Source organism: Bombina bombina, chromosome 2 (genome assembly GCF_027579735.1).
Source record: "Bombina bombina isolate aBomBom1 chromosome 2, aBomBom1.pri, whole genome shotgun sequence".
NCBI lineage: Eukaryota > Metazoa > Chordata > Amphibia > Anura > Bombinatoridae > Bombina > Bombina bombina.
In genome coordinates, this window is record NC_069500.1 from 1249083399 (window position 1) to 1249096614 (window position 13216).

General features: G+C 40.3%; 1 protein-coding gene across 1 annotated transcript in view; it reads right to left on the reverse strand.

Annotated features, from left to right (window-relative positions):
• Positions 1-13216, reverse strand: part of WDR19 (WD repeat domain 19) — a 296764-nt gene that overhangs the window by 245205 nt on the left and 38343 nt on the right. The window contains exon 9 of the mRNA XM_053704050.1: positions 7592-7765. Within this exon, the coding sequence (XP_053560025.1) occupies positions 7592-7765 (174 nt within the window). The remainder of the gene's footprint in view (positions 1-7591; positions 7766-13216) is intronic.

A 13216-nucleotide genomic window follows, 5' to 3' on the forward strand; every position in this document is an offset into this window, starting at 1 on the left:
AGCAAAGAAGGACCTGGATAGACAATAACTCAGTCCAGTGATGTACTGAGTAACCTTTTATAGGGACTCCCACACCTGCACCTTCCAGGTGGGAGTTCCTACAATCAGTGACTGGCCCTAGAGAGCTACAGCCGTAGCTGCTAATCAGACTGGTCTCTGCGTCTCTCCACGTGGGACGCGGAGACAGACCGTCCGGAGCTCCGTACTCACAGCGACAAGCGGTAAGGATCCTGACACCAAAAGCATGTTTAATTCAATTGTGCTCAAACACATTTACTTTCAACCTGTAATACACGCGCTACTTCCAACGCATGCAAAAAGACGCAATAAACCACTTTTCACTTACGTGCAACAATTAGCGTGCCACTTGTAATCTAGCCCACAGAAGGCAACGATAGACCAATATTTTTGTTTATTTCCCAAAAACTAAGAATTTAACTAAGAGCATAACAAACTTCCTAGAGCTAAGGTTGCTAAGTCAGTTGCCAGCCAGCTTGAAAAACATAATTTATGCTTACCTGATAAATTCCTTTCTTCTGTAGTGTGATCAGTCCACGGGTCATCATTACTTCTGGGATATTACTCCTCCCCAACAGGAAGTGCAAGAGGATTCACCCAGCAGAGCTGCATATAGCTCCTCCCCTCTACGTCACTCCCAGTCATTCGACCAAGGACCAACGAGAAAGGAAAAGCCAAGGGTGAAATGGTGACTGGAGTATAAATTAAAAAATATTTACCTGCCTTAAAAACAGGGCGGGCCGTGGACTGATCACACTACAGAAGAAAGGAATTTATCAGGTAAGCATAAATTATGTTTTCTTCTGTTAAGTGTGATCAGTCCACGGGTCATCATTACTTCTGGGATACCAATACCAAAGCAAAAGTACACGGATGACGGGAGGGATAGGCAGGCTCTTTATACAGAAGGAACCACTGCCTGAAGAACCTTTCTCCCAAAAATAGCCTCCGATGAGGCAATAGTGTCAAATTTGTAAAATTTGGAAAAAGTATGAAGCGAAGACCAAGTTGCAGCCTTGCAAATCTGTTCAACAGAGGCCTCATTCTTGAAGGCCCAAGTGGAAGCCACAGCTCTAGTAGAATGAGCTGTAATTCTTTCAGGAGGCTGCTGTCCAGCAGTCTCATAAGCTAAACGAATTATGCTACGAAGCCAAAAAGAAAGAGAGGTAGCGGAAGCTTTTTGACCTCTCCTCTGCCCAGAGTAAATGACAAACAGAGAAGACGTTTGTCGAAATTCCTTAGTTGCCTGTAAGTAAAATTTTAGAGCACGGACTACATCCAGGTTGTGCAGTAGACGTTCCTTCTTTGAAGAAGGATTTGGGCATAAAGAAGGAACAACAATCTCTTGATTGATATTCCTGTTAGTAACTACCTTAGGTAAAAACCCAGGTTTAGTACGCAGGACTACCTTATCCGAATGAAAAATCAAATAAGGAGAATCACAATGTAAGGCTGATAATTCAGAGACTCTTCGAGCCGAGGAAATAGCCATTAAAAATAGAACTTTCCAAGATAACAACTTTATATCAATGGAATGAAGGGGTTCAAACGGAACGCCCTGTAAAACATTAAGAACAAGGTTTAAACTCCATGGTGGAGCAACAGTTTTAAACACAGGCTTAATTCTGGCCAAAGCCTGACAAAAAGCCTGGACGTCAGGAACTTCTGACAGACGTTTGTGTAACAGAATGGACAGAGCTGAGATCTGTCCCTTTAATGAACTAGCAGATAAACCCTTTTCTAAACCTTCTTGTAGAAAAGACAATATCCTAGGAATCCTAACCTTACTCCAAGAGTAACCTTTGGATTCACACCAATATAGGTATTTACGCCATATCTTATGGTAAATCTTTCTGGTAACAGGTTTCCTAGCCTGTATTAAGGTATCAATAACTGTCTCAGAAAATCCACGTCTTGATAAAATCAAGCGTTCAATTTCCAAGCAGTCAGCTTCAGAGAAGTTAGATTTTGATGTTTGAAGGGACCCTGTATCAGAAGGTCCTGTTTCAGAGGTAGAGACCAAGGTGGACAGGATGACATGTCCACCAGGTCTGCATACCAAGTCCTGCGTGGCCACGCAGGTGCTATTAGAATCACTGATGCTCTCTCTTGTTTGATTCTGGCAATCAATCGAGGAAGCAACGGGAAGGGTGGAAACACGTAAGCCATCCTGAAGTCCCAAGGTGCTGTCAGAGCATCTATCAGGACTGCTCCTGGATCCCTGGATCTGGACCCGTAACGAGGAAGCTTGGCGTTCTGTCGAGACGCCATGAGATCTATCTCTGGTTTGCCCCAACGTCGAAGTATTTGGGCAAAGACCTCCGGATGAAGTTCCCACTCCCCCGGATGAAAAGTCTGACAACTTAAGAAATCCGCCTCCCAGTTCTCCACTCCCGGGATGTGGATTGCTGACAGGTGGCAAGAGTGAGACTCTGCCCAGCGAATTATCTTTGATACTTCCATCATAGCTAGGGAGCTTCTTGTCCCTCCCTGATGGTTGATGTAAGCTACAGTCGTGATGTTGTCCGACTGAAACCTGATGAACCCCCGAGTTGTCAACTGGGGCCAAGCCAGGAGGGCATTGAGAACTGCTCTCAATTCCAGAATGTTTATTGGCAGGAGACTCTCCTCCTGACTCCATTGTCCCTGAGCCTTCAGAGAATTCCAGACGGCACCCCAACCTAGAAGGCTGGCGTCTGTTGTTACAATTGTCCAGTCTGGTCTGCTGAATGGCATCCCCCTGGACAGATGTGGCCGAGAAAGCCACCATAGAAGAGAATTTCTGGTCTCTTGATCTAGATTCAGAGAAGGGGATAAGTCTGAGTAATCCCCATTCCACTGACTTAGCATGCACAGTTGCAGTGGTCTGAGGTGTAAGCGTGCAAAGGGTACTATGTCCATTGCCGCTACCATTAAGCCGATTACCTCCATGCATTGAGCCACTGACGGGTGTTGAATGGAATGAAGGGTGCGGCAAGCACTTTGAAGTCTTGTTAGCCTGTCCTCTGTCAGGTAAATCTTCATTTCTACAGAATCTATAAGAGTCCCCAGGAAGGGAACTCTTGTGAGTGGAACGAGTGAACTTTTCTTTTCGTTCACCTTCCATCCATGTGACCTTAGAAATGCCAGCACTAACTCTGTATGAGACTTGGCAGTTTGAAAGCTTGAAGCTTGTATCAGAATGTCGTCTAGGTATGGAGCTACCGAGATTCCCCGCGGTCTTAGTACCGCCAGAAGAGCACCCAGAACCTTTGTGAAGATTCTTGGAGCTGTAGCCAATCCGAATGGAAGAGCCACAAACTGGTAATGCCTGTCTAGGAAGGCAAACCTTAGGTACCGATAATGATCTTTGTGAATCGGTATGTGAAGGTAAGCATCTTTTAAATCTACAGTGGTCATGTACTGACCCTCTTGGATCATAGGTAAAATTGTCCGAATAGTCTCCATCTTGAACGATGGAACTCTTAGGAATTTGTTTAGGATCTTTAAGTCCAGGATTGGTCTGAAAGTTCCCTCTTTTTTGGGAACCACAAACAGATTTGAGTAAAACCCCTGTCCCTGTTCCGATCGTGGAACTGGATGGATTACTCCCATTAACAAGAGCTCTTGTACGCAGCGTAGAAACGCCTCTTTCTTTGTCTGGATTGTTGACAATCTTGACAGATGAAATCTCTCTCTTGGAGGAGAGTATTTGAAGTCCAGAAGGTATCCCTGAGATATTATCTCTAGCGCCCAGGGATCCTGAACATCTCTTGCCCAAGCCTGGGCGAAGAGAGAAAGTCTGCCCCCCACTAGATCCGATCCCGGATCGGGGGCCCTCAATTCATGCTGTTTTAGGGGCAGCAGCAGGTTTCCTAGTCTGCTTGCCCTTGTTCCAGGACTGGTTAGGTTTCCAGCCTTGTCTGTAGCGAGCAACAGCTCCTTCCTGTTTTGGTGCAGAGGAAGTTGATGCTGCTCCTGCTTTGAAATTACGAAAGGAACGAAAATTAGACTGTCTAGTCTTGGCTTTGGCTTTGTCCTGAGGCAGGGCATGGCCTTTACCTCCTGTAATGTCAGCGATAATCTCTTTCAACCCGGGCCCGAATAAGGTCTGCCCTTTGAAAGGTATATTAAGCAATTTAGACTTAGAAGTAACATCAGCTGACCAGGATTTTAGCCACAGCGCCCTGCGTGCCTGAATGGCGAATCCTGAATTCTTCGCCGTAAGTTTAGTAAGATGTACTACGGCCTCCGAAATGAATGAATTAGCTAGTTTAAGGACTCTAAGCCTGTCCGTAATATCGTCCAGAGTAGCTGAACCAATGTTCTCTTCCAGAGACTCAATCCAGAATGCCGCTGCAGCCGTGATCGGCGCAATGCATGCAAGGGGTTGCAATATAAAACCTTGTTGAACAAACATTTTCTTAAGGTAACCCTCTAACTTTTTATCCATTGGATCTGAAAAAGCACAGCTATCCTCCACCGGGATAGTGGTACGCTTAGCTAAGGTAGAAACTGCTCCCTCCACCTTAGGGACCGTTTGCCATAAGTCCCTTGAGGTGGCGTCTATTGGAAACATTTTTCTAAATATCGGAGGGGGTGAGAACGGCACACCGGGTCTATCCCACTCCTTAGTAACAATTTCAGTAAGTCTCTTAGGTATAGGAAAAACCTCAGTACTCGTCGGTACCGCAAAATATTTATCCAACCTACACATTTTCTCTGGTATTGCAACTGTGTTACAATCATTCAGAGCCGCTAACACCTCCCCTAGTAATACACGGAGGTTTTCCAGTTTAAATTTAAAATTTGAAATATCTGAATCCAGTCTGTTTGGATCAGAACCGTCACCCACAGAATGAAGTTCTCCGTCCTCATGTTCTGCCACCTGTGACGCAGTGTCTGACATGGCCCTAATATTATCAGCGCACTCTGTTCTCACCCCAGAGTGATCACGCTTACCTCTTAGTTCTGGTAATTTAGCCAAAACCTCAGTCATAACAGTAGCCATATCCTGTAATGTGATTTGTAATGGCCGCCCAGATGTACTCGGCGCTACAATATCACGCACCTCCCTCTGAGCGGGAGATGTAGGTACTGACACGTGAGGCGAGTTAGTCGGCATAACTCTCCCCTCGTTGTTTGGTGAAATTTGTTCAATTTGTACAGATTGACTTTTATTTAAAGTAGCATCAATACAGTTAGTACATAAATTTCTATTGGGCTCCACTTTGGCATTGCAACAAATGACACAGGTATCATCCTCTGAATCAGACATGTTTAACACACTAGCAAATAAACTTGCAACTTGGAAATACAATTCAATTAGAATAATATTAAAACGTACTGTGCCTTTAAGAAGCACAGAAGATCTATGACAGTTGAAAATTAATAAATTGAAACAGTTATAGCCTCAATCCTTGTAAACAACACAACTTTAGCAAAGGTTTAATCCCATTAGCAAAGATAACAAATTCTGAAAGCAGGAAACAAATTACAGAATAAATGTTTTTTATCTCAGTCAAACTATAATTCTCACAGCTCTGCTGAGAGAAATTACCTCCCTCAAAATAAGTTTTGAAGACCCCTGAGCTCTGTAGAGATGAACCGGATCATGCAGGGAATACAATGAGTTGCTGACTGAAATATTTGATGCGTAGTAAAAGCGCCAAAAAACGGCCCCTCCCCCTCACACACAGCAGTGAGGGAGAACAGAAACTGTCAGAAAACAGATTAAGCAACTGCCAAGTGGAAAAATAGTGCCCAAACATTTATTCACTCAGTACCTCAGCAAATGAAAACGATTTTACATTCCAGCAAAAACGTTAAACATAATCTCTAGTTATTAAACAGCTTTATGTATTTCTTACAGTGTAATTCTAGTGAAGTACCATTCCCCAGAATACTGAAGTGTAAAGTATACATACATGACATTATATCGGTATGGCAGGATTTTCTCATCAATTCCATTGTCAGAAAATAAAAACTGCTACATACCTCTATGCAGATTCATCTGCCCGCTGTCCCCTGATCTGAAGTTTACCTCACTCCTCAGATGGCCGAGAACAGCAATATGATCTTAACTACTCCGGCTAAAATCATAGCAAAACTCTGGTAGATTCTTCTTCAAACTCTGCCAGAGAGGTAATAACACACTCCGGTGCTATTTTAAAATAACAAACTTTTGATTGAAGATATAAAACTAAGTATAATCACCATAGTCCTCTCACACATCCTATCTAGTCGTTGGGTGCAAGAGAATGACTGGGAGTGACGTAGAGGGGAGGAGCTATATGCAGCTCTGCTGGGTGAATCCTCTTGCACTTCCTGTTGGGGAGGAGTAATATCCCAGAAGTAATGATGACCCGTGGACTGATCACACTTAACAGAAGAAATAGCATTTACTGTATAACCTTAAAGACTGACAACCAATTATATACATTTGTACTATATTCCCTGTATTTGTTTTGTCTACTGTACAACATAAACTTATGTTATTTTATTATCTGCAACCACTGAAATAGAACTGGTAACATGCTATATTTAATTATATTTAAATATATGTACTGTTAATTTGATATCCAGAGCATTGTTAGTTAGAAAGGATTGCATGGACTGTTTATTATCTTTCCAATAATATATCATTTTAAGAATCAATTCTAGATGTCAATGCATTAAAGGGACATAACACCCAAAAATGTAATTCATGATTCAGATAGAACATACAATTTTAAACAACTTTCAAATTTACTTTTATTATCAAATATTCTTCATTCTCTTGTTATGTTTTGCTGAAGAAACAGCATTGCACTGCTGGCAGCTAGCTGAACACATCTAGTTAGCCAATCACAAGAGAAAAAATGTCACCAGCTAGCTCTCACTAGTGTAGGATATGTGCATATTCATTTTTAACAATGGATACAAAGAGAACAAAGCACATTTGAAAATATAAGTGATTTTAAAAGTGTCTTAAAATAACATGCTCTATCTGATTATTGCAAGTTTAATTTTGACTTTCCTATCCTTTTAATTATTCTATCCCATCATTAAATATATCAACTTCATATCAGTTGTGTGGTTATCAATATAACATAGACACATTAAAATATGTTCATGCTTTTCCTGCTATATAACAGTTAAAGGGCCACTAAACCCAAAATCTTTCTTTCATGATTCAGATAGAAGATACAACTTTAAACAACATTACAATTTACTTCTATTATTTATTTTGCTTCATTTTTTAGATATCCTTAGTAGAAGAAAAAGCAATGCACATGGGTGAGCCAATCACACGAGGCTTCTATGTGCAGCAACCAATAAGCAGCTACTGAGCATATCTAGATATGCTTTTTAGCAAAGAATATAAAGAGAATAAAACAAATGAGATAGTAGAAGTAAATTAGAAAGATGTTTAAAATTGCATTCTCTTTCTAAATCATGAAAGAAAAAATGTGGGTTTCATGTCCCTTTAAGACATATCAGATGCAGGACATTGTATAAAGCCACTAAGTTTGAGGCTTCCTCTCTCTAAATATTGTTTCTTTTGTAGTCTTAGGTTAACATTCTTATGTACCTTATTAATGTTGCTACTTACTTGCTGTCACCGCATGATGCTGCCTTGTTAAGGGATTGTGAAATTGCAATACTTGACAGATTATCCTTGTGGTTGTGCGCTTGGAAAAGCTCCTGGCCAATTTCACGCATATGTGTGGAGATCACAACAAAGAATCCCATGGAGAAACCAATCATGATGTACCCGTCGCCATACCTGCCCAACAATAAAAACAAAATAGCAGGAGAAAACATTAGAGAGTCAGCAACATGAGAAGGTTTAATAAAACAGAGAGAGAGGGCCCTAAGCAAAACTAATAAAAGGCAGAGAGAATGCCATGTTCAAATCAAATAAGATTAACGGTGCAAAGCGAAGGAGCAATTATTAAACCTATCAACAGAAGAGATAAAGATATGACAAATGTAATAACATGAACAGAACAGGGAGACATGATCAGATACCTAAGTAAACCATTAGTAAGACAGAGAGAGAGAGATGTGCTTATAAAAAACAATAAGATGAGGTTAACCCAATATAAGTCAGACATTATTGATGTGTGAATGTGAGCCTTGCTTTACAGTTAACATGTGGAGTAAAGCAGGGACGTTAAGACATTTATAAAGAGGGGGATCATGTCATGTGGTTTCTAAACTTTCATTTAAGCACCTCTCAGATAGCAATTAAAGGGAACAGAAAAACAAAAGTAAAATCTCTTATAAAGGGCCAGATTAGAAGTGGAGCAGTATTTAACACTCCTGCTCGCACACAAACTCTGCTAGAAATAAGCTTTTTGTGCGCATTGGGTAGAGCTTGTATTACAATATGAAAGTAAAATGTTTTTGCTTGCGCGATAACCCAATGTGCGCAAAAAGGCAAAGTTAGGATATTTTGCATGAGTTAACATATTCCCCCATAGAAGTCAATGGCACAAAAAAAGTGGAAAAACCTGACACCCTACTCACACGCAAATCCGATTGCATATTCTCAAGTGTACTAACCCGACATAAAAATATGAATATTTCACATTCCAATGTTCTTCAGCAGAATATGTTCTATTTATTCATAAATATATATATATATGTGTATATATATATATATATATATATATATATATATATATATATATATATATATATATATATATACACACACACACACATATATGAGTATATATATATATATATATATATATATATATATTTATAGATGAGTATATATAGATATATATATAGCTATATGTATGTGTATATATATATATATATATATATATATATATATATATGTCTACATATGTATTTATGTGTTTAAATGTGTATATTACGCCGTGGGTTAGGTTCCAGAAGGAATGGTTGTAAATTGAAACCGTTGTAAACTGAAAACCAGTTTATAATGTAAGTCAATGGGAAGTGAGGGAGTTGGGTTCCAGGCCCCTCTCAAAATTGTCATAAGTAACACCTAATACATTATTTTTAAAGCTTTGAAATGAAGACTTTAAATGCTAAACAACATTATAAACCTAATAAAATAGATTGTATCATCATCAAACTAAGTTTAATAAACAAAAACATTTGCTAACAGCACCTAATAAAATTATCTCACAAACACAGACTGTAACATCATCATCAATCTAAGTTTAATTAACAAAAACATTTGCTAACAGCACCTAATAAAATTATCACACAAACACAGAATGTATTATCATCAATCTAAGTATAATGAACAAAAACATTTGCTAAACAGCACCAAATAACATAATTACACAACAGGCTGTATCATCATCAAACTAGTCTGCAGCTAAGGGAAGTGGCTGCTAGATCTTATTCCTTTGAAAGCTGATCCATTGATCACGTCTAGCTTGCTTGGCTTTGCATCTCTTTGCTGCAACACAAGCGGGAAAGCTCCACCTACTGGCTATTTTAATGAATGCACCGCTTCTCAATGCTTTTCAATAGCGGTCAATGCTTTTCGATAGCAGTCACATGACTGAAAAAAGGGCGTTATTCTGAAACAGCGCAAATTGAACTGTCGTAAACCGAGGGCCACCTGTATATATATATATATATATATATATATATATATATATATATATATATATACACACACACGCACATAAATACATATGTACACACATATAGATACATATACATATTTAGACATGTACATGTATCTATCTCAATGTTAAAGCCCTTTGCCTGCCTTTTATTTTGTAACACCTGAAACCTCATATCTTTGAGCCCTTGAAACTTTTTTTGTGCAATTTTATTAAAAATAATTTTTTATTAGTTTAGTCTTATTATGAGTATAACTGTACTTTGTAATGTATTTTTTATTTGTTTTGTGATACTTCTTTGTTTTGCAAAACAATAAACATGAACTATATCCGGACGTGTGGTAACTTCAATTGCGCTCACTTTCAACTTGTAATACGAGTGCTACACCCAACGCATGCAAACACCCGCAATAAACCGTTTTTTGCTCGCACGTAACTGTTAGTGTGCCACTCGTAATCTGGCCCAATATAGTTTATAGTTCAAAAAATGTAATGCACTTTTGTGCCTGATTTTCATGTAATATAGCTCAGAATACTGTGTGTGATGCTAAAGTGAACATGCAGGATTCAGAACCTTGAGCCTGTTAAATGCTACATAATGAGTACTTGACCAATGCTGGAGATCATTTAGACCTGCTCCTATTTGGCTACAGTGCATAATATAATATAGACATACTCAAGAGACTTTTCAATGATTATGTCTACTCATACTGCAAAACAATGCAAATTGTGCTACCAAAATGATATAAAACGCCCATGCGGCTGAATCCTTGGCGTGGGGCCTAACGCAGGGAATAGCCTGCTAGGATCATCCATTGACCCACTCCACCTTCAAGCAAAGCGCCATCCATTTGCGCTGATTACGCTGTGCCCTGCTTCAGCGTTGTTGAAACCCTTTTGGTACAGGGGGAAGTTGTGCCTTGTGGGAACCTGTTTGAATGCCCAAGAAATTAGAACCTTTGCTCTAAGTGAAAGGAAAGCCCTGAAGTGACCCTTCTTTGCCATTCTCTGCAGGGTGCATAATATTGCCACAGAGGAGAAGAAGGTAAGTCCTGTGGTCTGGTATTCCAGTCTGGGAATGTGAGGTGCATGTTGGGCATGTTTTCCTTGGTTTTCAATTTGAAATTACATCTGTATAAAAACCCCATGTAGGGGGGGGCGGAGCCTGACCGTGCAGGAGAATGGTCACACTAGCCTAGAGCTCCGGAGCTGAAGCTGGCCCACATAATGTAAATCTTACTACTAGGATGAATGAATTCCACAATTATACTTCAGAACCGAGGGGAGCCGTCACAAAAGTAAGAACAGACCCCGAGAGGGAACCGGAGCTGTAAGAGAGCGGAGGATTTTGAAATAGGCCACATCCCGACTAAAATGAGCAGCAGCATCCAAAGGCCGAGCAGTCACCCACAGATGATTGCACAGGAGCCGCTCACTCGCAACTGGATGGGAAATACCCCACGACCTGTTATAAACTAACAGTGTTCTGTCAGCATTAAAGACACCGTCACAACTGCGCAGATACCGTTGCAGAGAGCATGCCCTGTAACAGCGCGGTGAGAGTCCGACATCACAGTGACCTACGGTACAGTGGTTCAGATAAGCACAACAGGGGTTATAACTTTATGCAACTTTAGCATTTATTCCTACTAGAACTGGGGATAACAAAGTGACTTGCACGCTTGAGAGTACCCTTTTATGCTGCCCTAACAATCGCAAGTGACGCAGCACCACATAAGACCTGGGCCCTCGCATTGTGACTCCACTAAGTTGTATTAAAGTGGTTGTAGTGGGGGTAAATGGAATGAGGAGAAAAGGGGGGAACTACTGACCCTTACAGAGATTATCCTGCCTGCTCAAATATTGTTTAAACTTGGTGAAAGAGGTGACACTATTTAACAAGTAACCTCACAGTTTCCTCTGGGGTTAATAGCTCTGCTGTACAAGCAGATCATAATCTCCCTTACAAGCTGTAAGACAGAACAGCAAGGATAAGAAACTTTTGCGCCTCTTAGTGTGGTTTTGACCTGCCCTCCTGTGGGTTTTGGTTACAAGATGGCTCAGAAGAAATCAGGCTCGCAGGAGAAAGGATCCAAAACTAGAAATATGAATCACTATCTCAAACGTGTGGACACACAGTCAGAAGATGAAAACCTATCACAGCAGCACATAAATATGAGTGAAACTGCCCAGACTTCCTCACTACCCCTTGCTCTGCCCCAATATGTTACAAAAGATGATTTGAAAACTCTCTCCTCTAAAGAAGATATAAAAGAAGTGGTCTCTGAAATTAAAAACCTGTTTAGTGAGCTACACAGGGATCTTACGGAAGTAACACAAAAAGTGGCCATTGTGGAACAGACACAAAGTGCTCTGCAAGAGAAACTAAAAGAAACTACCTTACAAACACAGCAAAATACTAATATGGTTCAAAGTTTGATGGACCGGATAGAAGATTTGGACAACCGCAACCGGCGGAATAATTTAAGCATGAGGGGGGGTCCCTGAATCAGTTAACCCCGGTGCACTACAGGGATATCTTCAAGACCTTTTCAGGCTAATTAAAGGCACGCCTATGGCCCCTGAAGTAATGATAGAAAGAGCACACAGGGCCCTCCGTCCCAAACCATCAAGTAAAGCTACGCCGAGGGACGTTATCCTCAGACTGCTCAATTATAAAGACAAGGAGGAGATACTCAGGAATAGCAGAAGTATACATCCGGTGCAACATGCTGGTATCACTCTGCAGATCTTAGTCCGGCGACACTCCAGAAGCGCCGAGACCTGAGATTTCTTTCCACAACACTACAAGATAACAAAATACCTTACAGGTGGGGGATTTCCCACGTGCATCATTGCTTCCAAGGGAGAGAAGATTGCCTTATACAGATCTTTGTCTGATCTAGATTTGTTTTGTGCCACTTTGGGTATAACACCTCCAGGCCCTGATAATCTACCTCCCCAAACCCCAATGGAGAGGGAAGATTGACCCCAGACCCCAGATCAGTCTTGAGAAAGGCCTAATACGGGCCGAAACGCGTAGACACTGGTAAGCCTTACTCTATTTATTTTCTACTGTTGTACCATCTACACTATATTTATTTCTGTTCTTTTAGGAAAAGATCGTTTTTCAACCAAAGCCCATCATTAGATACATTCCTTCACGACCTTTGTGTCATTTACTACAATCAAAATTCGTCTTTTTGGTGATACTTACATCTATCAAGTTGAATAGACTTTCAAAAGGTTTTTTGGTGTTAGCACTTTTCTTCAACTGTTTTTCTTGGCATTTTTTTTGTTTTATTGGACACAGACATTTTCATTCTATTTTTTACTATTTGACACGCTAGTTTGCACAAGGAGTTTTTTCACATTTTTATTTCATCTCATTTTTTAGATTGATATATTATATATTTTTTGGATTGATATATTATATATTTTGTGACACGCATCTGATGTTCTAACAGAGGTTTTTTTTCGATTGCACACTTTTTTTTTTTTTTTCACCTATCCCACATTTTTACACCCATTGGATTCCACTACAGTATAATTGTTTCTGCACTTGTTTCTTTGGCAGTTCCAACCATCTTTACTATTTCAGTTTTGGACTTTCCCCA